This window comes from Drosophila erecta, unplaced genomic scaffold, assembly GCF_003286155.1.
Source record: "Drosophila erecta strain 14021-0224.00,06,07 unplaced genomic scaffold, DereRS2 tig00000092-arrow-pilon, whole genome shotgun sequence".
NCBI lineage: Eukaryota > Metazoa > Arthropoda > Insecta > Diptera > Drosophilidae > Drosophila > Drosophila erecta.
Genome location: NW_020825207.1, coordinates 7,310,709 through 7,336,414, shown reverse-complemented (window position 1 = coordinate 7,336,414; position 25,706 = coordinate 7,310,709). Strand labels below are relative to the sequence as shown.

Here is a 25,706-nt window from a genome sequence, read left to right as displayed (position 1 = left end):
ATCGAGTTTCATGTCAAAGGAAGCGACATACCAGTCGATGTTGTATCCTTTGCTGTTGCGGGCGGCAGAAGTGAGTAAACAAGAATAAAGCGGCGACAAACAAAAGAGTAGGAACAGCAAAAACAGAAAACAGAAAACAGGATCCAGGACACTAAGGGCCCACAAGGCCCAAAACCAGGAGCAACTAGCAACTTGGAATATGGTAGGACATGACGAATGACGCGTTGCTAGACAATTTTTCAATTTGAATGGCCCCTCACAACTGGAACAAAAAGAAATGGGGGCCTGAAACTCGAATAGTGAAACGTTTCGGATTTCGATTGGGTTTTCGCATTTGCTCCTCTGGCTTCAGCCTGTTTTTTTGGGGCGGCCTAAAGGATTGGCAACGATAGATGCAACCTGCAATTTGCCGCCTGACTAACCCAGACGACGGGTTCAAATCGGGGTTGTTTCGATTGGTGTGGAATTTAAGACTCGGGTGTGTTTTGCCGCCCAGGGCAGCACTATGAATTTTCCAAAATTGGCCATATTCTGAGAGCTGCCTTATTTGATTAAATACTGCACCATTTTGCATACATTTTAAGTTATTAAATCCCTAAATATTAGCTTGACAGATGTTTTCTTTTCTTGAATTTTTACTGCTTTTCTTACACTTCCTATATCTACATTGCAAAAAATGTTATCTTATTCGCTTATAATTTCCCTTTGTGGATTTTAGATTTGCTTTTAAGCAAATGACTTTTATCACCAAATATTTCAAAGCACTATACCGTTCCTGGATAAAACAAGATGATTTATCGAGCACTAATTTGTTGGCCGAAAAGTTATTCAACATGATTCTTAGTATATTCACTACTACCGCATTTATCTGTTTGTTTGATTTTCATGTAAAATTTATGCATTTACATTTTGTTATTGACACATCACTATAAACAGAATTCAATATATAAAATAAAGCGCTTCCACGCCAAAACGCTTTTGTATTCAAATTGATACTCCCACTTGGAACTATACCTATTGAATAAATATATAAATTTTCTTCAAGGGCTAGTATTTTTCCCACGTATCAGAAAGAATTATAATTTTCATAAAAATGTATTTATTGAACAATATAAACATCGAATAAAGTTGTATAGAAAGGAAAGGTAACTAAAAAGTTCAGTAAACCCCTTTAAGAATGAAAGGTTAGCGTATCTTTTATATATGGATAACTTCTTAAGACAATAGTTCCTCTGCATTTATATGCATTTTTGAAGCCTTAGTTCCAAAAATAAATAAATAACTCTAAACAGCCCTCAACCTATGACCTGTTTGTTCCAATTGGCCAAGCCCATTGAGAATTTGAAACAAGTAAGATTCCCATTCACTTACCGCTTTCCCTTGAAGGCGAGCAGATACTTCTTGTTGGCGGGGAAATTGTTGGACTGCACGGATCCTGTGGCGCCGGCCCTCAGCGGGAATTGTTTGTGGAAGAGCGGGATGCTGACGTCGAATCCGTGTCGCAGTTGGAGTACGCCCATGCTGGCCTTGGCCAAAATGGCCTCGCCCGCATCGAAACCCAATGAGTTCTCCGCATAATCCGGCCAAGTGCCCGAGTACAGATTGAAGATGATGTGGTTCCTGCCATTGTTCCAATACGGCAATCTCGCCAGTCTGGATGGCACATTGCGAACATAATCCTCGGATAGCGAATCCCGATCCAGGGTATCGATACCGAGTACGAAGAGACAGGCGGCCGTGGGATCACTGGTATAGTATCTCGATTCCTGGATGGCAGTGAGTATCTTTTGATAGTTGGCCGAGGTGGGCGGCGCAGCGCCCAGTGAGTTGAGTGGTTCCGGTGGATAGATATAGACCAAAAAACGATCATAACAGCGGGTAAAATCGAAACAGGTCTCCATGCGGCAGTCGGGTTTACGGGGGAGCAGGTGCTTGGAGCTCTCCAAACTCTTCGATTGATTGCTCTGCAGCAGTTTGAGTTCCTGCAGATCGGGGGAGCCCAGGAAGCTGGGCAACTGCTCGTGGGGTTGGACTCCACCATCCTTGGCCGATTCGTGCTGGGCTCTACGGGGTCTCAATGGCGAAACTTTCAGGCGATATCCACCGAAATAGGCGTAGGCCAAAAAAGCGCAGGAAACAAAGACCAATATATAACGCTTTTTGGCCTGCATTTTGTGGTTTTAGTGTATCCAAAGCCTTTAGATCCGCAATAATTTTGGTTTATATTATTATTTACTTTTATTTATTTTCCGGGGATGCTGTATGTGTGTTTGTGTGCGTGTGAGTGGGAGAGCGTGCGTGCGTGTGAGTGTGTGTGCGGCAGAGCGAGAGAGAGGCGGGGGTTCCGACAACCACAACAACAACACGGATTTACACTAGTTGTCGCGCATTTTCGATTTTGGTTATTTCGTTTTATTTGGCCACTGGATTCACTTTTCAACGAATAGATAACATGGCCAGAATTTGTTGTTATTTGTTACACACACAATGCGGCGGCAAACACATGTACATTCCGCTTTATTCGTTCATAATCTTTTATGATTTCTCATTTCCTGGCGCGTTTAATGAGGCGGGGGGCGGAAGGGTTCGATCCTCGCTTTTTACGAGGAAATGCATTGCGCACACACATTCAGCTCACTTACTCACTTCATTTTCATTGAGTTTACACATTTGTTTTGCGCTCTTAAACAACAGAAACATTAAACAAACACACACAAAACATTTTTAGCTGCTAAAAATCAGACGGCGGTCGCGACTTCAACAACACTGGCACCGCCGCGTTTTGCAGCACCGAAAGAGCGTGCAGAGAGCGCGGGTGGCGGAGCTGCCAGCTGTGGCACAAAACGTTAGTGTTTGAATTGAAAACAATATTATTAATTACGTTTTTATTCACAGTTATTGCATTTGTGGCTCTTCACTAATCATATATTCTATTATTTCATTACTTCTGATTTACTTAGTCTTATGAATATCCATTTTGTCCCAACTTTATCGCGCCAGGCCCCCTTTGATAACAGCTGAATTGCAAAAAATTCTCGAAAAAGGCGCGTCTTAACGTTTTGATAGCTCGGCGTGTACTGGCCAACTTATCACACTACCAAGGACTTCGCTGGAAATCGCAGATTGATTGGAAAACTCGCACATGCGCCGATTGGCCCGCTTCTCTTTGTATTTCGCCAACGTGTGGCAACGCCGCGACAACAGCTGTTATATTCAAATTTAAAAATATTCTTCAATGATAAATCTCTAATTCGGGAGGCGTTTTAAGTGGGAGTGAACATCGTGGGTTGGAAACGTAGTCCCTCGGGCGTAATATGTATTGCGAAATGCAATTACCACTACAATAACTGTTGCAAACAACTTGCCGCCCTGGTGCATCATAATAATAATTGTTTGGCTTGAAATTAATTACACTTTCGGTGACCCACACATCACGTTTTGCGCATTGTAGATTTGCCAAATGTTACCCAAAGGTATTTCATGTATGCCTTTATTAATTATTCGCAAAACTAATTACATCCGCAATTATGCGTTGACGTGAAAAAAGGCATTACTTATTTCTTGATATATTTATCGCTATTATTCTATGTACCTTTAAAGCATAACTCTTTTTGTTCAACTGCACTGAAAATAGTAAATAGTAAAAAAAATAGCTGGATATTAATTTTACATATCATTTATAATGTACACCTCATATTATACATACAATTTTAGAACCATTTAAGGACCATTATATAGTTTTAATTTGAATTCATTGCTAGCTTGTTGTTTCTGTGCTGGAAAGAGAAAAAGAACAGCTAAAAATATATGCGTGTCATAAAAAAAAAAACCTAATAAACAAACTGTTTCTGTGGAATGGACATTTTCGCATCCGCATTCTTGCGTCCGGCTTTGCGCTTTTTTGGCCACGCGCAATTTCCCGTTACAAACGCGTTTAGGCTGGAATTTCAATTATGCACAGGAATGACACTCCCCCTGCCCCCTGCCCCCTTCCACCTGCCCCCTGGCCGAGACCCCTGTCGCTCTGCTTCTTCCTGTGCACTTCCGGCGTCGTGGCCGCAATTATGATGCGTCCGCTTAGATAGAAAACTCCCCAAAAAACGAATTATGCCAGGCAGCTGGAAGTCCTGCGCTGGAGAACTCCTTCAAAATTTCCATGATGAGGTCCTTGTACACATCCTAGCCCCCTGCTGCACAAATCGTTAAAGCTGAAATATATGAAAAAACATAACGCACTTTGTATAGACAGAACATGAATTTCTCACTTCACTATGAATCTAATCTGCAACCAAATCTGTTGGAAAACAGGTAAAAAGTACAGAAAAGCTAATATCCGTTCTCCTGTTCGTAAACTTTTTACTTTCTGTACTACTTGGTTTCCCTGGTAATACGATACAAAGTACGCATTCGCGTGATTTATTCCCTAATATTCCATTAAAAACTTATTAAATTTCAGAACAAGCGCATATGTGGTGATAATAATACTAAATTAAAGTTAAATACAAATTTGAACAGTAGGACACTTTCCATAGAGGGCAAAGTTTTTCGCACATTTCCGCAGAATGTGCACATGTCACACTCGCGACCTTCGACCTTGCCATTTCGACTGTGCAAATTGCTCGTCTTCCGCCGGCAGTGCACACGACCCACTTGATGGCCATGCATCTCGTTTCCGTTTCCGGCGTGCCTCTAATTAAGTGTCAGCCCGTCCAGGTCCTCCAGCTGCCCGTTGCTCCTCTTTCCCATTTGATATGCACTCTTTTGTGAGATTATTGGGTTTGCTCACACGCCAATTTTCATTCTTTTTTCATCTTTCTGTTCGGTTTTTGCTAAATCACGAACAACGCCCCCATTCAGAGTTAATCAATCATGCACATGGTGCATAATTTGACTTCCTAAAGGGGACTTTAGGTGTCTGCCAGCTGGGGACCCCGTTCTATCTATCTGTCTTTCATCCTCTTTCGATGCGGAAACTTGATGGATATTCAGCTCGGTTGTTGTTTCTGGCTCATCCCTAATGAAACAATTTTCGATTTTGATGGACAGTTGAGTCCTCATGTCCCTCTTCCCATCCTTAATATAATCAAAAACATTATGCATTGTATTTCAGTAATATAATTTCTGTTATTTTAATTTTACAATTACCAAAACAGTTAATATTTTAAATAAACCCGCTTAAACATATTCTAATAAGCATTGCTGATTTATATTTTAATATTTTACAGTATAATGAAAGTATTTATTTCAGTGCATTTTCAGGCTATCAAGCTCACGACCACATGACAATCAACTGGCTGGAGTTAAAGTTTAAGTTCTGCAGTTGCTGCTGCTCTTACCATTATATTCTTCATCATCATCAAAATAGCAGTCGGGTAAAATAGCAACTGAAACACCAGCAACAACTTTAACATAAATTCATTAGCCACAAGTCAAAGTGTCGGACAAAAAGGGGAGATATACTCGTATACTTCCACGCCAAGTACCCACCGAAATTTATGACGTCACTTTTAGTTGCCACCTCGACTTTATGGATGCTGAAGACGCTGAAGAATGCCAACCGCACTCTCGGCCAAACTTTATTACAGATTTTTTAACGAGCTTGTTGGAAAAAGCCACACGGTAAGCTTATGTGGCTGAGAACATTATGTGGCTTGTATAAAAGTGGTCGAAATCAAAGAGGCGAAAGATCTTTCGTTAATCTGGGTTTTGGCTCGAAAAGCACGTTTAATTAAAGGTGGTGGGGAAAGGCTTAGAAATATACAGATAAAAATAAATTGCAACATTCCTAATAATATTAAACATTATACTCGTTATTTCGTGGTGTTTTTATATTGCATACTCTTAGGATACTGGGGCAAAATAAGAGAACATTCGTTTGAAGAGCAAGGAAAACAACCATTTAGGCGTTTAAGACATGTCCTTAAAGAGTAATAATTAATATTCCTTCTTTCTTCAAATGTAACCTGAAGGCCAAGAGACAGAAATAGACAGCTGTCCCCAATCGGCATTCCCACATAAGCTCTTTGACATCATAAAGTGGCCATATTATGTGCTGGTTCTGTCTTTTACGACTCGAATGTGAAAGATTATGGGTGCAGAGGTGTGAAGCCATTCTTCCTCGCAAAAGCAATATCTCCAGCGTACCGAAAATGCAATATCTATATGCACAAACACACGGGAACGCGGAGCGAACAGCTGCCATATCTTGTCAGATTTGCATGGCGGAGGTGAACATGACAGGCCCGTCGATGGCCGCAGGACGTGCCAAGGATAACGCCATACCAGCTACCCGATTTACTCACCCAAATACACAAGCAGACAGTTCGAAACTTCGGTTGACGCCGCAGCTAAACAGGAAAAAAATATGGGAAAGATAATAAAATTAGGCTTTAATTCAATCTTTGGAAAAACCACAATTCACATTTTCGAAAACTTTCCAAAACTAATTAGAAGAATTTCTTATGTTTAAATTAAGAAAAAGAATTACAAAATGTATCACAATTTCGAAATGAAGTTACATTTACAAAATCACTAAACGCATAATCCTTAAGATGTATTTTAAATTCCATAACCGAAATAGCAGTATTCAAGCAGTAAGGTATGTGTAATGGCAAACACTTTGTTTTCAGTGTAAATAATTCTTGCCCTGCGATGCGCTGAGCTTTAAGCTGAAATGATTATTAAGCTGGTTCCCCCAACTGGGCGAATGGGCGTGAAAGGACAGTGTCTTGGTCAGTTTACAAATCCAATCAACGTTGCGTATACTTGATATGCAAACAGGAGGAAAGGAAACTTTCCTAACTGCTACTATGGCTTTCGCTCGTTTTATTTCTGCTACTTATACTGCTGCTTCAGCCAAATTAGTTTAGCAAACATCAAACAGGCGAAACAGGCAAAGCAACAAGCTCGGAGTGAAGAAGAAAAGAAAAACAGTGTTTGGCTTTGGCTTTCAATATAACGCATAGGCCACGTGGCAAGAACGAAATAAACACGAACATATGCGGCCGTGTGTCTGAGTGTCAAAATAATTCAATTTATTTAGTCAACGAGAAAAATGTGAAGCAAATAAAAGGCGGAAGGGGTGTATAAAAAACCATTTCTTGCTGATGTTTGTTTCTGATTTTGCCTTACAGAGATACACATGTGCAGGCGAAAGGAATCTCACAATTTCAGTTTCAGTAAGCAAACATTTTACGCATAATCCTTGAGCATAAAGCCCTGTTTCTGCACTTTCCTCGCCAAGTGAGCCGGAAAATGTGTTATTTTATGCGTAACGTCATTTTAAGAGGCAATTTCACAAACTTTTACCGCACTTCCAGCAGGAGTTTTATTTTCCTCGGTGCTCAAGGTCATCGTTGTAACTGATATCCGTGCGGCTATATATTACCCAAATATTATAAATGCCCCTAAGTAAGCGCTGAATTTAATCCGCGGGATTTTCTCCTGATTTTCCTCACCCCCGGTTAACTTTTATATCATCCGCAAAACGATCAAAGGAAAGATTAGCCTGCCACGCAACATGGCCGCCAGCGAAATTCATCTGAAGCCTGGAAAAGCAAATGAAACGCAAAGGAAACGCAGGCCGTTTAAATTTGATTTCAACACGAATAATTGCTTTAATTGCTACACATTGTAATTGAATTGACCGCAAAAACATATATTTCAAGTGACAAAACATTAACGAATTAATGAATAATTTCCGTCGTGTATGCAAAGTGATTTAGTTAATACAAATAAACATCTGTCGTGTTTATTGAATTAATATGGCCGCTTAGATTTATTCACAGCCCATTTCATTTTACAAATTTGTACTTCATTAAAAATTGCAAATCTAATTCCAAAACTCAAATAGGCGAAATTCAATTTCAATTGTGTATTGCATTCGATTGCATGATTTCTACTTGTATATCTGCTCGATTCAATTTAATTTTGTGAATTGAATTGCATGGCTAAGCATCCAGAAAATGTAATCATAAATTTGGTGCAAAGCACATAGGCCATTCTACCCAAACCCAATTTCCCTGGCCACTTTTCGATACTCTTGGCCAGATAAACATTTGTCCTGGCCAAGTGACACTCTGTAGCTGCAACATATTGCATTTTAATGGGAATTTCGTTTTCATTGTCAACACTTTTGTGAATTATGAGGCGGTGGGTGGTGACTGTGTGAGTGAGGAAAGTAAACTGGTTAAAGGACACCGTGTCGTAAATTCAGGCTCGAGATTAGAACTGCAAGTGAAGTTGAACGAGATGAGCTCCTCCTGGCTGCTCATCCATGCCACAGCCAGCCAGGACATTTGACACTTTTCTGGCTTAATGAGGCAGGAAGCTCCGTCTTCGCTCTAGATCCTTGAATCCTTGGATCCTTGGATCCCCGGGCTCCCTATTTCTCTATTGTCTTCTGGCCGCACATTTGCGGACGACGTGTGTCAACGCATTGTGCGGTGTAAATTGCTTGCTGCCACATCTTGCCACACCCATTCCCGCATCCCCGCATCTCCGCTCATCTGGGTAACCAATGCTGCACTTGTGAGCCCGCTTGTACCGCCCTCACCTCCCCGTCGCCGAACATCGAGCCATTCAAACCGCCGCCCTGCGTTGACAAGTTGTGTGCATAAATTGCAACTGCCTGGGATGTATACAAAACATGTGAAGGATGCGAGGCTGCTGCTGCTACTTCAGAGCACTGAAAAATATACAAATGTCATTCTTGAAAACTAACTATTTTCTTTTTAGTAAGATTAGCCTTAACAATAATACCCAATGGAAGTTAAAATTGCTAATTAGAATATACTAAAATTCATATGTTTTACAAGTCATATGACTGTTTTTGTCCTTGTTCTACATTTCTTATTTGAATGTTAAATGTTAATTGAAATTTGAAAGCTGCTGTAGACAGTCGAGTTCTGTGTTCCAGTGTTTTTCTGATGTCGCTGCTCCTGACTATGCATGAGTACGAGTGTATCCTTGATGCTTTAGGATTTTATTTGCTGGCTTAATAAAGGCATCAGGCATCAGGGAGCGAGAACCAAGTACCCGGCCGAAAACCGGCCTCAAGTTTCAATGCCCTCGTCCACCTCTGTACCCCTCCAACTGCATCTGCATCTCCATCTCCACCTGCACCTCCACCTTCAGCCCTTGATAATATGTGTAGGTGCATATGTATGTGAGCCAGTGCTTGTGGCGCATCCCCACTTCCGGTTTGGCAGTGCAGCATGATGCAGCTTAAATTGCTGCCTCAATTACACATGTCTCGGTGCCTGGCTATCTGTGTGGCTTTGCAGGGTCAATGCTGCCCGACAGCCGGCACTGCTCTTCAACTTTAATGCGATTTTAAAGGTCTGAGCAGCGCCAAGAGCTGTCTAGAAACGAGAACCCGACTGCAGATGAGGTCGTGACACGAATGGCATTATGTTTTCTTAATGCCAGCAGCTTTTTATGACAGGATAAGTGATCTAAACGGTGGTGTAGGTAAGAAAATAGTTGTGCACAACTTCAATGAAGGCCTTTAAAGATAGCTGCTTAAATAATTTAGAAATAACATTATATGGATATAAATGTATATAAATGTGTATAAAATTGCAAAAAATAAACAGATTAGGATGACAAAAGAAAATATTCAAATTAAAATGGAATTGCATTAAAACTGAAAGCTGGCAATTTATAGTGAAACAATAATTCAGCAAAATTATAACTCTCTCTAACGCACAAATTTTGGAAATCTTTTATACCATTCTCTACTAAATCAAGCCCCTCTGAAAATGCCCCAAAACAAAAAATACCCCTTTCTTCACCAAGCAAATGCAAATTCGCAGCAATGCACTTTTAGATGCGCTGGCTATTTGTATTGTGTCCTGACTTAATTAACGCTGACTTACTCATGTTGCCAGGACTCGCACAACCCCCTGCTCCCTGCTCCCTGCTCCTTTTAGCCCCCACCCGCACCCCCCGGCAGGACTTCTTCATAAGCCGCTTGCTGGCATTGTTGCTGTCTTTTGTTTGATAATTACTTTTGATAACTTGGCCCTCTCTCACTTAGTGAGTCTGTCTCTCGTTGTCCCCTTTTTCGCTATTTTACTGGGTTTTCCCCCTCTGCATTTTCCCCGTTTTTCAAGCGGTTTTTCGGTTTATTTTATTGTTGTTGCTGGCGGTTTTTTGCTGCCGGTATGGTGCATATGGCGCCATTACAGAGCTTATCATCCAGCTTTCGAATAAGCTTTAGTTTTAGTTTCAGTACCCATCCGAGATGCCCCCACTTCATACGCCCCGTTGGCAGCCGACTGGGCTAAGTGCTCCGTAAGCCTTGAGGTAGGTCAAGTAAAAAAATTTCAACCACGCCCGTAAAGGGCGGCGACAACACCAACTGCCCTGAATAATGCAATTAACATGGCGCAAAGCCGCGTTGCAAGACCATGAAATATTAAGGACCAGATGCACGAAGGCTTAAAGCTGCCACGAGATTCGCCGCCGAGAGTGGCAGATACTTCAGTCTGTTCCAAGGAATAGGTGCCTTGCCTTGTGAGTAATATTCGATCCTCTTGAGACGGCACAATCTAGTCTTATATATAGAGCTTCGGTTCAAAGAAACTCAAAATTTCATAAATCTCTTGTCTTGGAAGTTTTGTTACATTTGATACATAGTATAAATGCAGCTTTGAAAGGGAATATTCGACGAATTCGAAGTTCGGTAAGTAAGCGGATAGAAATTCCTTGTTCATGTTATGCACATCCGTTGGCTTGAGAGGTGTTGTGGCCCCATAATATTTGCCACTCAATTTACATATGGTATGGTACCCAATTGTATACCCTATCCCCAAAATGCCCCCCTTTATCAACTATTTGGCATGCAAATGTGTGTGTCTGTGCATAATGTCCCCGTTGTTGTCGTTGTTTCTGGACGTTTCTGTATCGCACATTCGGTTTTATTGCATTCCTTTTTCGCACGCACGCGGCCTCAAGTCTTCAGTTCGTACTCCTCTTCTAAATGTCAGCTGTCAAATATACACACATACATACATACAGGCCGTATATAGATATATCGGTGCGCGGCTACACTTAAAGAAACACACCACCAATTAGTTCAGTAACTATATTTTTGGCAGCACTCAGTAAGCCATTTTAAGACGTTCTTGTACCAAGGAATTGAACAGGAAAATTATAAGAGAAATTTATGTATGAAAAGCATTTAACTGTATCTTACGACGAAGTGTAAGTAAAGAGTTTAGAAAAAAAAAATAAATCATCCAAAAAAATCATCCTTTTGTAATCATTCATTTATGTATATATCTCTGAAAATATAAATAAATTCAATAACTATAATTAAATACCACTTTAACAATTAAAAACACATTTCTCCAGGTGTACCTCCATATTTCGTATCCATAAGTTGGTAACTTTTGCCACAGTGTCCTTGAGCCGGGTGTGCGTGTGTGTGGGTGTGTCTTGTCTGTTGCCAAGTGTCTGGGTTTCTGTGTTAGTGGACAGCTCTTAAAGTGACAACATCGCGTTGAAAATTTATGCGATTGCTTATAAATCGGATTTATTTAGATATGCAGGCTAGTTATTCATTGATGATACCGGCAAGTTCCAGAAGCGTGTTTAGAGCAATCGCATAATCAGCATTAAGTTTTATAAGCCTGGTTTACTGTCTCCAGCCGCGACAAGTGACCCATAAAAAGTAAATAAATTCCAAAACTCTAAAGCTTTATTTCAAGATTTCTCTTTGCTGAGAAGATTTGAATTGATAAGTGTAGAAGATGAGAGATACTTTTGCCGCAGCAAAACAAAATCATACAATTTGATAAAATACAATACAATATTAATAGATAAAGATACAACGTGATTTATTTTCCGACTAGCAAACTCTAGCCTACATTTGCCTAATGCAAGGAAAATCAACCCACTTAGCGTAATTTCCCACATAAGCCACTTAATCGCAGTATAACAAGTTGATGGATATCAGACCAATTACCCAAATCATTAACATAATTTCGGTTAGTCGTATGAAACCATAGGAGCGCCAAAAAAAAAAAATGCAAATCAAAAGGTCATTGAATCGCCCACGAAAGCGTACAGAAACTGAAATCGCCCCGAAAGACATCATTTGTATGGCCTGACCATAATCCCAAATAAATAATTAACAAATTTTGATTGAAAATGTCAAATTGCCATAGCCCTGAGCTAAATCCGAGACGCTGAAGACCCACAAAGCCGAAAAAAAGCTGGGTATGTATATTATGTGCGTAAATTTGCATAAAAGCGGCGATAAAAGAGAGCGCCAAAACAATTTGTCAATGTAACGCCCAAGAGACTGCCCCGCCCCTTCTCCCTGCTACGGGGCGTTGGGGCTAGAGAGAGAGGTGGGGCGGAGAAAGAGGCACAAGAGGAGGTGGTGATAGCGTGCTAATTGGCAAAGGCACAGTCAAAATATAGCCATAAATATGGCCAAATGTTTGAAGTGGTTTCCTTTCCTTCCGGACCGCCGCACTCACTGTCTCTTTCTGCGGCACCTACACTCCTCTCTTTCCACCGCCCAAATACCCCTCTCTTTCCCACATTGCACATCATTAAGCCGACAATGTGCAATTACACATTTATCGGTAAAGCAACCTGATGACTTGTGGAGCGGTCTCTCACCTTGAGCTTTTCACATTGATTCCAACTGCAGGCCAAAAAACCACTCCGAAAACTCGTCTGCTATCCCGATATCGTTGAATTCAAAATTCGTGCACCAACAATAAAAGTAGTAAAAACAAGACAAAAAAAAAGGTGGTTAACTAAACAGTTATTACATCTGCGATTCATAGAAAGACCAATGGTGAAAGGTGGTTGGGGGAAGGCGAATCGAAAGTGGAACGAACGGAAATATAGCAAATGAAGCATTCGCACCGTGGGCCCCACAAGAAAAACTTTGGACCTGCCCAAATGTGGCTTCAGAACTTGAGGTTTTCTTTTACGTGAGTGAATTCCTAAGAACCCGAGGAATTCACTTTTCTGAATGTCTGCTAGAGAGTATCAGCCCTGATGTGAATGTTTAATGTGCCATCAAATGCATTAAAGAGCGCTTAAATTAATGAGCTGGATAGCTATAAAAACACAATAGTAGATAATTTACTTCTGTGGTTATTTAAAGTTGCCAAGTTCGAAATATATATGACCTAATGAGCGCGGCTTCAATTATAATTAAGGAACTACAAGGCAATGTACGCAAATTTTTCAAATGACAATCAAAAACAATGTCAGTTACCGAGTCTCAGTTTATCGTGGTCAAAACAATGGCTACAATTTAAAAGGAGGAAGCTCAAGAAACGCATACCATAATTACGATGATTAATTCGTAGCTACAAACCAACTGCTTCCCACATTTATTAGTACATTTATTTTTGAAGTTTACACACTTCCACATTTCTCAAGAGCAAAGTTGCCCCATGGACAAGTAGCTCCAACTCATTGTGGCCCAAAAACCAATAAATGGTAATTCAATTAGGCCGTATCTAAATCAGCCACGAAGCTTGCCCAATTTTTCCACTGTAGATACCGAGGTGGGTGAGCCCAAATTGCATTCCAAACCCGAATCCTCCAGCTGTTGTCGAGTGGTTATGGCGCTGCTGATCCAAAACCCGAAAAGGGTTTGGGCACCCAAACAGCAAACACAAAGTAATGCTCCACTTACTTCCTCGAATACACGAACCGAAATGTGCTTTCAATTTGCACAAAACTCCATCACATACATAAATTACATAAGTTGACCATAAAACCTGAAGAAACGGAGCATTTGCAGGAGAAGAAGCCGCAGAATGGGTGAGGTACATAAGTGCACCTTTTTGGAGCAGCTCTTGGAAACTGGTTGGCCAACTGACCTTGAAGCGGCTTGGAGATGGGGCCACTTACGCAATGCAACGTATACTCGTACGTATTCCAGTTCGATCTTCTTCACGATCTACACGAAAGTCAACAAATTGCATCTTCCCCACCGACCAGATTGCAAAATTACATTTGAAGTAGTAGTTTTTTTTGGTTTGGTGTTGATGCTGAGTTTTTCCCCCCCAACAACAACACATGCCAGATCTTTGACTTGTCAAAAATGTAAACACAAACGACTCGTTGGGTTGGGGAAAAAAAACGATAAAAAATAAAAATAAAAGCTGAAAAGATGTATAAAAACCGAAGCGACGTCGCTGCCGACGCCGCCGTCGCCGTCGCTTTTTGGCCAGGTCTCAAGTGCGATATAAAAGCCCGGCCACAAGCCGCTCAACGATCCACAGTCCAAAGTCGCTTGCAGCGAAAGACATCTATCTATCCCCAGTGCACAGAAAGTTGAATCACCCCAGAAAATATGTACAAATTCGTGTTGATCGCCAGCCTGCTGGTCGCCGTCTGCATGGCAGCTCCTCCCGTGAGTGTTAAAAAATATTACAAAATTATGGAATAAATAAGAAGAACTATGATGAAAGTTTACCAGCTAAAAAGTATCCATTTAGTGACAATGTAATCAGTTTATAACGTGATGTTGCTGCCGTGTCCCTTGATGTTGTGCTTGGCTTTTCAGGATCTCACGCACTTGGGTCGCTTGGTGCTGCGATCCATTTCGCATTTCTCAAAGCTGCCGCACTTGACATTGCCGCAATAGCTGCCAGTAGCTCCAGCTAGAAAATTTTGAACAAAAACATTCATTTTCGTATTCAAACTTGGATAATAACAGAATCGCGTTTGAAGAAAATTGAAAAAAAATAATTTCAAGGACATTACGATTCAGTAAAATTCAATAAGGTCCTACAGAGAAATAATCAATTATATTTTAAGCCAAAAAATTGTTGCGTTTCGGATTAATTTCAATTTATAAAGACTCTCCGCACAGATGATTTTAAATTCAACTCAAAAGTGTATACTAAAACGGGGTAGATATTTCTAATCGATGTTAATACAGCACGCACTTTGAACCACTAGCCCACCGAATTATACTTGCTAACGTCATCGTTTTCATAGATAGGTATAGATATAGATTGAAAACTTACAGTTCTTGCTGCCGAAAGGCGACTTATCGGCACCGGAATTTCCCAGCACATTGGGTTGAGCACAGCTGCGGCCATTGCACAAATTCGGACAGCATTTTCCGCCAATGGCACTGCACTCGCTGTCGTGCAAGCACTTTGGGGTACAGTTTTGAACCTTGGAGGATGAAGGACAATCTGCCGGAAAAACAGGGGGATTCCCGCATTAGAAAGCTCCGAGAAAGCTGAAAGCCTACACTCACCACCCGCAGCAAAGGCAGCAACCACACAGGCAGCAATTAGCAGTGAAAGAAAGCCGAGCTTAACTGAAATTATATAAACGTATGGGCGAATTCTTACTGGTTCCGCATTTCGTGCGAGTATTTATTGCCATTTGTATTTGGACCTACCCATGATGATAGTTGAACGTCCGCTACGTTACTAGAGTTAACATCGACTGGCGTTCAACGGGCTTTATATGCCCCTATCGGCGGTTTCGAGTCGAACGAGTTTTCTGCTTATTTGCCTTTGTATTTTTCATTTTTCACTTTATTTTTATATATTTTACCGCCCCAACTCGCCTTGACGAGAGGTACGAAAAACAAAGGAGAGAAAAAACACGGACAAATACAACAACAAAGCACTTATCAATTTGACTTTGAATTTGCATACGAACAGGATGGGAATAAGCGATATCTGAAGACGCTACCTCAAAAATATGTTCAGTTGAATTTAAAGTGTTTTTATAAATGTTTCAAGAACTCGAACTCTTCTTAGAACTAGATTTAAAGGGAACGAAACCCTTAGTCTCACTAAAAAAAAAAAATTTTTTTAGTTGCCAAAACGATATGGCGCATAAAACAACCGTAGGTCTTGAGTCTCTATCTCAACTACATCGACATATTTCAATTACTATTTCCGTTCATGCACTTGAACAAAAAAAAGAGGAAAATGTGTCAGAACGTCGTAACGAATTTGTCATTTCTTCTTCTTGGTTGAGTCATCCAGACACAAACTGCGTTTATACGAGACTTACAAAGTCAAGATATACAATTTTTAAAAACTTAAAAACACTGAAGGAAAATTAAATTTTTTTTGACTTGCAACATTAAGTCAGTCGTGCAACATCAGGTAGTGATGAAGTCACTAGACTTGGACAGTCGTGAAATTCAATGGGGCACTTAAAATATTGTAGCCGGGCGATCGCAGGAAATGGGGAATCCCGAGGTCTACTTAACCGAACCTCAGTATGCAGATCTTAAAATTACAAACTGGTACAATTTATTTTGAAATTATACATGAATAAATTTTATGAAAAGGGGGCGTGTTTTGTAACATCGGCCGTGAGCTTTAGGCTCCTAGTCGACACTAACAGCTATTTATTATTATTTTATATATCTATCCATAGGCTGAGTTTCTAAAAACATTTGTATTTTCCAGCGCGAGGAAACCGAAGCGGAAAGGCTAGAGAGGGAGGAGTACGAGAAGTATCAGAATGAGAACGCCCAGTACTCGTTCAATTCCAAAGTGGATGATAACATTAACGATGGACAAATCAGCCGTACCGAGGAGCGCGAAGGAGGCACTGTTCGTGGTTCCTACAGCTACTTCGATGGCTATGTGAAACGCCGTGTTGAGTACGTCGCCGATCAGAATGGCTACAGGGTGGTCAAGGACGAGATGGAGGATGTCGGCAATGGCCCAACTTTCAATCCCGACGGCATCGCCGAAGTGGAGGGATCTCTGATCGGAAAATACTCCATCAAGCTGGACAAGACCGACGCCGACAAGCACTACAAGGACATTCATGCCTAGGGGAAAATGAACTGAGGATTTCTAACATTTAGAAAAGAACTGAATACTTTGTAGACCCTTAAAGTAGAGTAAAACACCATCTGAACAAAAATTGTATTTCATCTCCCAAATAAAATATTGAAAAAATTTAAAACTGGCATGTAAAAATCAATTCCACTAAATAGCAAATATCGGAAGCCCTGTTCCACTGATACTTTCTTATTTTCAAATTTATTTGTAATAATGTTTATGTATTGGTTAATTTTGCGGTGAGTGCATTTAGGAGCAAAATGTTCTTCGTTAAAGTTTTGTTTTTGAATTTAGTTTAGATCGCCATTGCTTCTTACTGATGTTGCTGTTGATTTACTGGCTATAATTTATGTAGTTTCCTCATAATTTGTTTCTTTTTCCGTTTATGGTTGATCTCTTTTTATAATTTTCATTGTATTTTTGTATTTATCAACAGTTTTAGCTTAACATATAGGGTCTCGTTTAGAAATCAATTATGTACGTGTATTACAGTTACGTTTATAGGCTACATGCTAAAGAAATGTGGGCATGAAGAGTCTTAGATGGTTTGGGTGGATAATACTAAACTTAAAGAATTACAAATTATAGCCTAAGCGCTGGGCCAAAGCGTTTTGAAAATACATTATGAATATTTCATAAATTACACAGTAAATTAAAGTATGCTTAACTAATAATAAGTATTGATCAAGTTCGCGTAATCAAAATCGAACCAACCAAATCACGCATATACAGCGATTAAATTATAAAAATATAGTCATCAGACGTGAGTGAGTCCATATGCTAAACTAACCTCGCATGAAGTACGTGCGAGGCTTTATATAAATTACATTTAAAACATAAATATTTACATTAGAATTAGTTCTTTAGTTTTCCATTGTTTTCCTATGCCTTTTCATCGATCATACTTGCTTTGCTGTATTTTAAATGATATCCATATCAAGTTCTATTATTTTTGTAAGTGCTTGTGATATCCTTAAACAATCACAAAAAATAACGAGTATCTTAAGGGATATGCAACAAGCACAAAATAGACAACACTAGCTTGCATTTTAGGCTTATCTCCTCGATCCTATCTTTATACAAAAAGTGTTACGAATTGCCAGTGTTCTTAGTTTACATGAATTGCAAATGAATTATAATTACATTTATGTATTGTTGCCATTGCTGTGTCTGTGCGTAAGCCTCTGCACGTCCGTGGTTTTAATTTGTTTGTTGTACACTTGGTTTTTGCTATTCCCCTTTGATTGCTATAGTTCACAATTCAAACATTTGGTACCTCTCTACTGGGATCGACTAAAAATACGGGTCTCTAAGTAACTACAATACGTTATCCATCTCATCTAATCACACAGGCGACACACAGCTTCGCCGCACCGATGCAGTCGTCGTGGCAGAAGGCTCCGCACTGCTGGCAGATCACCATCGCATTGAGTGAGCAGGCGCAATTGTTCGCCGTGGCCGTAGCCTCATTTCCCGGCGGGGTGTTCTCCCCGCTTTGATGCAATTGCAGCAAGGGATGCTGATGCTGAGGCCCAGATTGCTGCGATTGTGGCTGCTGGTTGATCGGCGAAGGTGCTGCGGTTGGAGATGCATTGGTCGTCACTATGTAGTTGTTTCCAGCTTCCATAAGCGCGACGGCCGAAGAGTTTGTATTGCTGCCGTCAATGTAGGCGATATTGGGTCCTAGTTGGAATATAAATTCATGTATTAATACAATGTATGTGACATAAAACAGCTATTCATGGTTAAATACTTACAAATAAATTAACTAATCTATTAAATATAAACATATATATTAACAAGGTGTGCTTAGCAGTAGCCGTATCTACTACACAATTTGTTACCGACATTTTTGTACGTTATTACTATATCCCAACTTTACAAATATGTTTAGTTTAGCATTTTATGAAAATGAAATTTGATAAGGAAAAACAAATACAAATCATATGTGTACAGTGTAAATTCGAAAATTGTGAAAAGTGAATAAATATCGGTACTATCTGTTAAATTTAGGGGCATTGACATCCCCTAGATAATAGTACATGCAGCTAGGCAATATATTATAGAAAGTATAAATGAAATTCGATCACGTAGGATAATCTAACAAATCTAAGCAACAAACTAATGACTGCGTGCCAATTATGGTAACATGACCAATGATGAATTTGTGGGTGGTGATTTGAAAGACGTACCTCGCTAACCACTAATAATACACCAATTTACCTGCAGCGATATTGCGCCGCACAATATTCGCGGCTGCGCCTACATTGCCCAGCGGCTGCGGCTGCTGATGCTGCTGCTGCTGCATTTCGTGGTGATGATGATGCAACGCATCTGTGGCAGAAATTGTTGGTGCTATAACGTTGCCGCTGCCAGCAGTTGTGTCCACCGATGCTGGACGCCCGCGTCCACCAATAGGAATGCCGTTTATGCTGTGCAGCGGATTTTGAACAGTAACGAACTAAATGACACAAAAATGAGTATGTAACAATTAATTAAAACTAAAAATGTAGACTCACCTGGTTTTGGTGCATTGGCGGGGCACTGGAGGCTCTTGGCGCTTGATTGTCAGCTGCACCCACATTCGCCCGATGAACGAGAACATATTGTCCATTGCCATTCTGGTGTATCAACTGCTCCGGGGCTGGCTGTTGAGGATTTTGTACAGGCACTGGCGAAGTCGTCGACTGATGATGCTGCTGAAGCATCTGCAATTGTTGAGCGGTGGCTGCAGCTCCTCCAGGTCCGGGACTAAACACATGCCGGATGAGCGTGGTGGGTGACGGCTTCCGTTGGACATATTTCTTCCTTGGGAAGCCACTCATTCGGGGTCCAATAACCTAGAATGCCAGAAGATTAAGAACTAATGAATAAGCTCGATATGTTTTTATGCTACGCTACCTTGTATACTCCCGGACGTCCGACACCCATTACATTCGGCGGCAATCCAGCGGGCAGAGCTCCGGCACCTACTGCCCCACTGACCAACAGCTCCTCTTGCTTTAATACATTTTGTGGTGGTGCTGCCGCGACAGCTGCTGCCATACTCCCACTGGCCGTCGTTATGTTGGACATGGGTGTGGCAGCCACTGTAGAAACATTCAAGGTCACAGGGTTTATAGGTGCTGGCGTAGTGGTTGTCGTCGGCTGATGCTGGTTGAGAATCGCCGCAGGCGGTCGCAATTGAGCCTTGAGATTCTCACGGTTTGGGCTATTCTGGATTACAGCCTGGCAGATTTGATAGCTACGCTCCAGATTTACTGCACCGGGTGGTAACCTATTGCTGGTTGCCTTGCGTCCTTTTCCCGTTGGCATTTTTGGCTGCAATCTTTGCTGGGCTATGGTGGTTGGCACTCCCGATGGTGGCAGGGTTTTCATAGTCAGCACGTTGGGTAACTGCTGCATATTACTATTGTGATTTGCCAACTGTTGTTGTTGGGCTGTCTGCTGCTGGGGGGCAGGTACTGGCGGTGATTGCTGCTGTTGTGCGCCCGTCACAGCAACAACATTGGCGTAGGCGGACGGAATAGATGCGGTATTTGCTGTCGTTGCTGCTGTGGTAGGTGATGCATTGGCAGGGCGCGTCATTGAGATGATGTTCAGCGGCTTGGCTATAAACTTAGCCTGCGTTGTTGGTGGCGCAACATTTTGCTGCTGTTGTTGCTGCTGTTGTAGAAGATTGTTGTTGGCCGCCTGGGCCAGCAGTTGTCGCTGGTGTAGTTGCGCCTGCTGCAAGGCAAACTGTTGAATCTGCTGATGCTTTTGTTGTGCCGCAGCCTGCTGTTGATGCTGTTCCAGTTGTTGCTGCTGCTGATGTTGCTGTGCGATCAGGTTAGGAGACAGGAACTGCTGGGCTCCGTTGCGGAGAGCCACTGGTAATGTCTTGCCCAAGGAATTGCTACTTGTTGCTTGCTGTTGCTGCTGCTGTTGTTGCTGGTGCTGTTGTTGTTGCTGCTGCTGTTGGGCTGCGGCCGCTTGCAGCGTAAACTGCTGTAGTAGTTGCTGTTGCTGCTGCTGGCGTTGCTGTTGAAGCAGAAAGTTGCCAATTATTTGACCATTGGAATCAACCAATATCTGTCTTTGCTGCTGTGCATTTGACTGAGCGTTCTGTTGCGGCTGTTGCGATGTTTGGTGCGGAATTTGATTAATGGTGAGACTGTTGGTGCTGCTGCATAGGCTTAGGTTGTTGCTGCTGTCGTTGCTATTGCTACTGTTGGTTATCACAGTGCTGGACACCTCCATTTCAGCAGCAGACATTGGTACAGCATCACAGAGCATTTCCTGGCCGATCTAGAAATGGGTATTGTAATAATAATGTTTATTAAAATTTCATTGTAGTAATGTTTTCATTGACTGGACTCACATCATTTCCAAATTCGCTGTGGGCTTGCGGCATAAACGAATGCTGAGCCAATTGGACTACATCCTGGATATGCAACTGTTGATGATGCTGCTGATTTTGTTGCTGTTGATGCTGCTGCAGTTTGTCCACTATCTCGCGGACAGCTTCGCTGTCTTCATCAATTAACTGCTGTTCCTCCGTCATGCACTCTACCACTTCGTCGTCTTCATCCTCCTCCTGATCACCCTCATCTTCGTCACCGAGCACATCGTGGCACACATCATTGTGCATAATGTCGTCGATGACGTCGGCATCTTGCACTACATCCATCAGATCAATAGCTTCATGGTTTAGATTACGCTGCTGATCTCCGCTTGACTGGGAACTGCTTAGCTTGATGTCACCAAAGTTCCAATCGTGCTGCACATGCTGGTACATTTCATTGGAGTTTAACTCTACGGGTAACTCCTGTTGCTGCTGCTGTAACTTGGCCACAGTGGAAAGCATGGCTTGGACATTTGCCAACGTGGTTTCAGCTGCTGCTGCCAGCGTAAGTGGAGCCGTTGGCGCACCGGCCGACGATGATGTTGTGGGCGCGGTCGTCGTCGAGCCGGAATTGCTACTGGAGCAAGAAGATGACATCGAGGCGGAGGAGGATGAGGACGATGTGCAGCTGGTCGATGTAATCGAACTGGCCGGCGTCGACCCAGAAATTGAGCTTGCAATGGGGAGCGGTGAGTCCTCCGGCTTATCACTTAGCTCTTCCAGTTTATTAGCTGCAGTTGTCGCCGCTGCAAAACAAAACATTTGTCATTTTATATGATTATATTACTTAAATATAAATTTGATTACTGTTGGACGATGAAGATGAAGTAAAGAAGTTGTGATTGATGGTTGATTGATGTTCTTGAAAATAGGCTGGTAAAACCAAGAAAGAAACATTAGTTACTTATTCTGGCAATTATACTAGAAGAACTTACCGTGATCGATAGTATCTGAGAAAACGAACTCATGGCTATTTGTTCCTGCCGTTATATCTGCCTCGTTTGAAATGTCCAAAGGCGCTTTGGTTTCTGAAATTATAGAAATGCCAGTTTAAATAAGCCATTTGTATGCGTAGAGTACTCCTAACAAAACTAATGCACTGTAATTTTTATAATATTCTTTGCCCAAAATAGTGGTTTGAAACCTCTTACTTACCAGCTGCTAGTTCGACGCTTTGCAAGTAGCTTACAAATTGGTTGCCCACCTCCGGATTTGTTGCAAACGCTTCCGGCTTCGGTGTGTGTGGGGTAACAGCAGCAATTGCTGGCGTGATAGACGCAGATGCAACGGGCTCCACATCTTCCTTAGCATCCACTTGTTTCATGGCAACGATCATCTCCTTACTGCATTCAGATGGCTCAATTTTATCACAGGTACTGTTGATAAGTGGCTGAGGCTGACGCTGATGCTGCTGCTCGTCCTTGATTTTCGTTTCTGCTGTGGCATTATCCACAACATCAACCTCTGGAGTTGCGTCAACATTCCCTGACGCATTAGGAACATTTTCGGCCATCTTCGGCTGCTTGCTGTCTTTTGATGTGCTGGGCAGCTCGTCGAGATCATCGTCCAAATTAATGGTCGCTATCGTTGTGGGTGCCTGCTTGCGCTGCGAAGGACTGCTCGATGGACGTTTGAGGACGCGGCGTTGCTGTTCGTTAAGCACATTGTTCTGGCTGCCAGTGGCTGGAAACGTGCTTGATTTATCTGCTACTGCCACTGCTACTGTAGTTTTAGCTGATGTCGTTTCGCACTTTGTGCTCTGCAAGTTATTCAACAATATAACTGGGATATATTGTATTGGGGAATTCAGTAACTTACCAAATCAAATTTTAATTCAGTCTCATTATCACATGTTGCTTGTTGCAGTGGTTTTTGTTGCGATGTCGCTGGTGGTTTGGGCTCACTCTTTATGCTTGCCGAAAGCTTCTGATCCTTGGCAACGCTTTCTAACTTCTCCTTCCCCCTAGCATTCTTCTCGCCCCAGAAGGGCTCAAAGTGTTTCACCTTCCAGGGATCCAACTTGTTCTTTTCGCGCTCTGCTTCCGTTTTAAGTTTCAGCTGATTCTCGGGTGTAAACTCGCCTTCGCTTAGTCGTTCCCGCCACTCCAAGCAGGCTCGGGCAAAAAACTCGTTGTTTAGACAGGAGGCACTGAGCCTTATAGCCTCCGATGAACTGCCTCCACTTCCACTTCCGCTGCCGCTTGGCTGCTCTAGTTCGCTGGCCTCGCGATCCACGCTGGGCAGCAGTTGTATGAGATTGTATTGATAGAGCGGCGGCAGCAGGGAAAACGTTTGCTTGTTCAACAGCGCTCTTAGGTTGGTGGAGGCCAGTATGGAGTCGGGGGTCTCCAGGTCAATCTTGCCGTCTTTTGTTTGCTCAATCTGCGCTGCTGTCGTCAGCTTCTTATTGCTCCTCCGACGGGGCTTAACACTAAAACCAGGTATGGAAGCCAGGACCTCCCGCATGGTCGAAGCTTGGGAGGTGCCCGCCTTGCTACCAGGTGAGATGGCGGATGGATAGCTGGCGGCGGCTTGGGCTTGTGCTGCGGCCGCTGCTGCTGCTGCTGCCGCCGCTGCTGCCGCCGCCGCTGCTGCTGCCGCTTTGACCTGTTGCTGTTGCTGAATACGTCGGCTACATATTAAACGCGTGGGCGGGGCAGGAGCAGAACTGACGGCTGCCTCTTCGCTGGGCGCCATCGGCTTCTTCTCAGGTGGTATGGGTTTCACGATAATGCGTGGCAGGTGGCGTCTGAAAGAAAATTAGTTTAGAGATTTTCGTCGTGCTTGGGTAAATCGTTTCACAACTAACCTGAGACTGTGTGTGTGCTTGGTAGACGGTGACACTTCCAGTTGCTCCAGCGCAAGAGGATCCTTCTCGTCGTCGTCCACCAGATTCACATGCTCCATTATCATCGTAGGCGGTGGAGCGGCCAACAGGGATTGCTGCTGCAGCATTGGCTGGTGATGCTGATCCGCTTGTGGAATGAGAAGTTGTTGGTGCTGCGACGACGTCGTCGTCGTATCCGGCGTAATGGTTTTCATTGTTAATCGCTCTGCCTAATCTATTTACAGCGAACTTTTGATCCATGCACCCATGTCAAGCAAGTTTCTTCCGCACATACTAGAAATGCAAAGAAATAGATAGTTATAAACATTATTTGTTTGTCTATATGAAAAATCAAATACTTTATTCTTATAAATTACTTAACAGAGCTTAACTTTAAATTACTTGGCCAATATAAAGGGGCTTTCACTATAATACAATATACAAGTGTAATTTAACAAAGTTTTTTTCACAATATATTACATTTTAACAAACATTAATGATTGTAACTTTCAGTTTTCAAATTAAATTCTATTTATCCGTGTTGTTGCTCAACTAATATTGTCTGTTTTAAGCGCTTTCAAGCTTCCCAGCCGAATTTTTGATGCCAGATTAGATGGGAAAACTAGTTTCTGGTTCATATCATACTGCACGAAATTAATCCTGATCGCTGCACTAACGAATTGTCCATTTTAAGGCAAAAAGTGTCTGTATAATTTTAACGTAGCGCCCTTTGTATATGTATGTACTGTCATCTGTGTGTATGTATGTGCGTATATATTTCGTTAGAAGTGTGTGCGTGTGTTTTTTTTTATATGTAATCGAATTGCGGCTATGCCGAGATTTTTCCGTTTGTTATGCCTTAGTTTTAATTATCGTTTTAGTTTTTCTCTCGATTTTCCTCACTTGTCAGCAGTAATTTTAAACAAAACAACAATGTAACAGCAGTAACAACAACAAATACGAACGACCTGCAAAGTTGGTTATATTTTTTTCTCACGCACGCATACACATACACACACACAAACACACATATGCACACTAGCACAGCGGAGAAGTAGAAAAATTAGTTTTGTTCCTATTTAAGTAACTCTTTGCGGGTATTTTACCTATTTATGGTACGGATTTTAATCTGTACTAGACCACTACCTTTTGCATAATGCCGATTTCCGCCTCGTTAATGGCTCACTAAATTAAATATTGAATGGGGGAAATGTGAATGCCAAACACACAAACAAAGCAGCTACAAAATGATTCTTTTCTAGCCAACTATGCCGGTCCCTTTCTGGCGCACGCGTTTTCCCGATCGGGCGGAGCGCCCGTTTCTCTCGCACACTCACTACGCAGAAAAGCTGCGTTTAATTGAATGAAATGGTTTAAGTTACTACAATGCAAACACTCGTCACTAATCACACCAACTAGTTAATGTTTTTTCGTGGCCAGTTTTAAACGCAAAACGCTCGAATTTCTGGCTGCCCTGCCAAGTCCGATGGGGTTGTTGATGTCGCATACGATACATCGGATGGGAGCGGATGTATTTGCGCAGTCACTGCTCCCGCACCAGGGTTGGAAACTATCGATTGAACGATATGGTCAAGAAGTAGCTAGAAAAATGAAGCGTTAGCAAATATGAAGCGTTAGGTTTTTGATTTTAGCTAATGAAATTCAATTTAAATAATTG

At 41.9% G+C, this 25,706-nt stretch overlaps 4 protein-coding genes across 8 annotated transcripts in view; 1 reads left to right on the top strand and 3 right to left on the bottom strand.

The window, feature by feature from the left end:
• Window positions 1–3,096, bottom strand: part of LOC6549168 (exostosin-1) — a 60,788-nt gene extending 57,692 nt beyond the window's left edge. The window contains exon 1 of the mRNA XM_001975582.3: window positions 1,372–3,096. Coding sequence (XP_001975618.1) covers window positions 1,372–2,171 — 800 coding nt within the window. The 5' untranslated portion in view covers window positions 2,172–3,096. The remainder of the gene's footprint in view (window positions 1–1,371) is intronic.
• An 11,139-nt stretch (window positions 3,097–14,235) lies between these two features.
• On the top strand, window positions 14,236–16,931 carry LOC6549171 (cuticle protein 7). Its single transcript, XM_001975585.3, has 2 exons — window positions 14,236–14,395; window positions 16,431–16,931. Exons 1-2 carry the CDS (start codon window positions 14,336–14,338, stop codon window positions 16,803–16,805), a joined length of 435 nt encoding a protein of 144 aa, XP_001975621.1. The 5' UTR covers window positions 14,236–14,335; the 3' UTR covers window positions 16,806–16,931.
• LOC6549534 lies at window positions 14,433–16,022 on the bottom strand. The gene is made up of 4 exons (XM_001975586.3): window positions 15,401–16,022; window positions 15,254–15,316; window positions 15,015–15,188; window positions 14,433–14,645 (listed from the first exon to the last, which is right to left on the bottom strand). Exons 1-4 carry the CDS (start codon window positions 15,402–15,404, stop codon window positions 14,545–14,547), a joined length of 342 nt encoding a protein of 113 aa, XP_001975622.1. The 5' UTR covers window positions 15,405–16,022; the 3' UTR covers window positions 14,433–14,544.
• A 121-nt stretch (window positions 16,932–17,052) lies between the features above and the next one.
• On the bottom strand, window positions 17,053–25,617 carry LOC6549535 (polycomb protein Asx). 5 transcript variants are annotated; one of them, XM_001975587.3, is made up of 11 exons: window positions 25,135–25,617; window positions 24,011–24,322; window positions 23,020–23,950; window positions 22,357–22,960; window positions 22,137–22,229; window positions 22,009–22,074; window positions 21,178–21,947; window positions 19,716–21,104; window positions 19,334–19,654; window positions 19,038–19,275; window positions 17,053–18,497 (listed from the first exon to the last, which is right to left on the bottom strand). In XM_001975587.3, the coding sequence occupies exons 2-11, from the start codon at window positions 24,241–24,243 to the stop codon at window positions 18,151–18,153; spliced, it is 4,992 nt and encodes a 1,663-aa protein (XP_001975623.1). In that variant the 5' UTR covers window positions 24,244–24,322; window positions 25,135–25,617; the 3' UTR covers window positions 17,053–18,150. The 5 variants fall into 5 exon arrangements, with proteins under 5 accessions (XP_001975623.1, XP_026837081.1, XP_026837082.1 ...); XM_026981280.1 differs by having other exon boundaries at window positions 25,175–25,616; XM_026981281.1 differs by lacking the exon at window positions 25,135–25,617 and adding an exon at window positions 24,994–25,084.
• Window positions 25,618–25,706: the final 89 nt, after the last annotated feature.

Bases quoted from the DNA above. Each gene is read 5' to 3' on its own strand.
- LOC6549171 (XM_001975585.3), top strand. From the start codon at position 14,336: ATGTACAAATTCGTGTTGATCGCCAGCCTGCTGGTCGCCGTCTGCATG. The intron at 14,396-16,430 runs GTGAGTGTTAAA...TGTATTTTCCAG, and splicing joins TCTGCATGGCAGCTCCTCCC to CGCGAGGAAACCGAAGCGGA.
- LOC6549534 (XM_001975586.3), bottom strand. The intron at 15,189-15,253 runs GTGAGTGTAGGC...TTTTTCCGGCAG, and splicing joins TGCTGCCTTTGCTGCGGGTG to ATTGTCCTTCATCCTCCAAG. The intron at 14,646-15,014 runs GTAAGTTTTCAA...AAAATTTTCTAG, and splicing joins GCCTTTCGGCAGCAAGAACT to CTGGAGCTACTGGCAGCTAT.
- LOC6549535 (XM_001975587.3), bottom strand. From the start codon at position 24,243: ATGAAAACCATTACGCCGGATACGACGACGACGTCGTCGCAGCACCAA. The intron at 21,105-21,177 runs GTGAGTCCAGTC...ACCCATTTCTAG, and splicing joins ACAGCGAATTTGGAAATGAT to ATCGGCCAGGAAATGCTCTG. The intron at 18,498-19,037 runs GTAAATTGGTGT...TATTCCAACTAG, and splicing joins GCGGCGCAATATCGCTGCAG to GACCCAATATCGCCTACATT.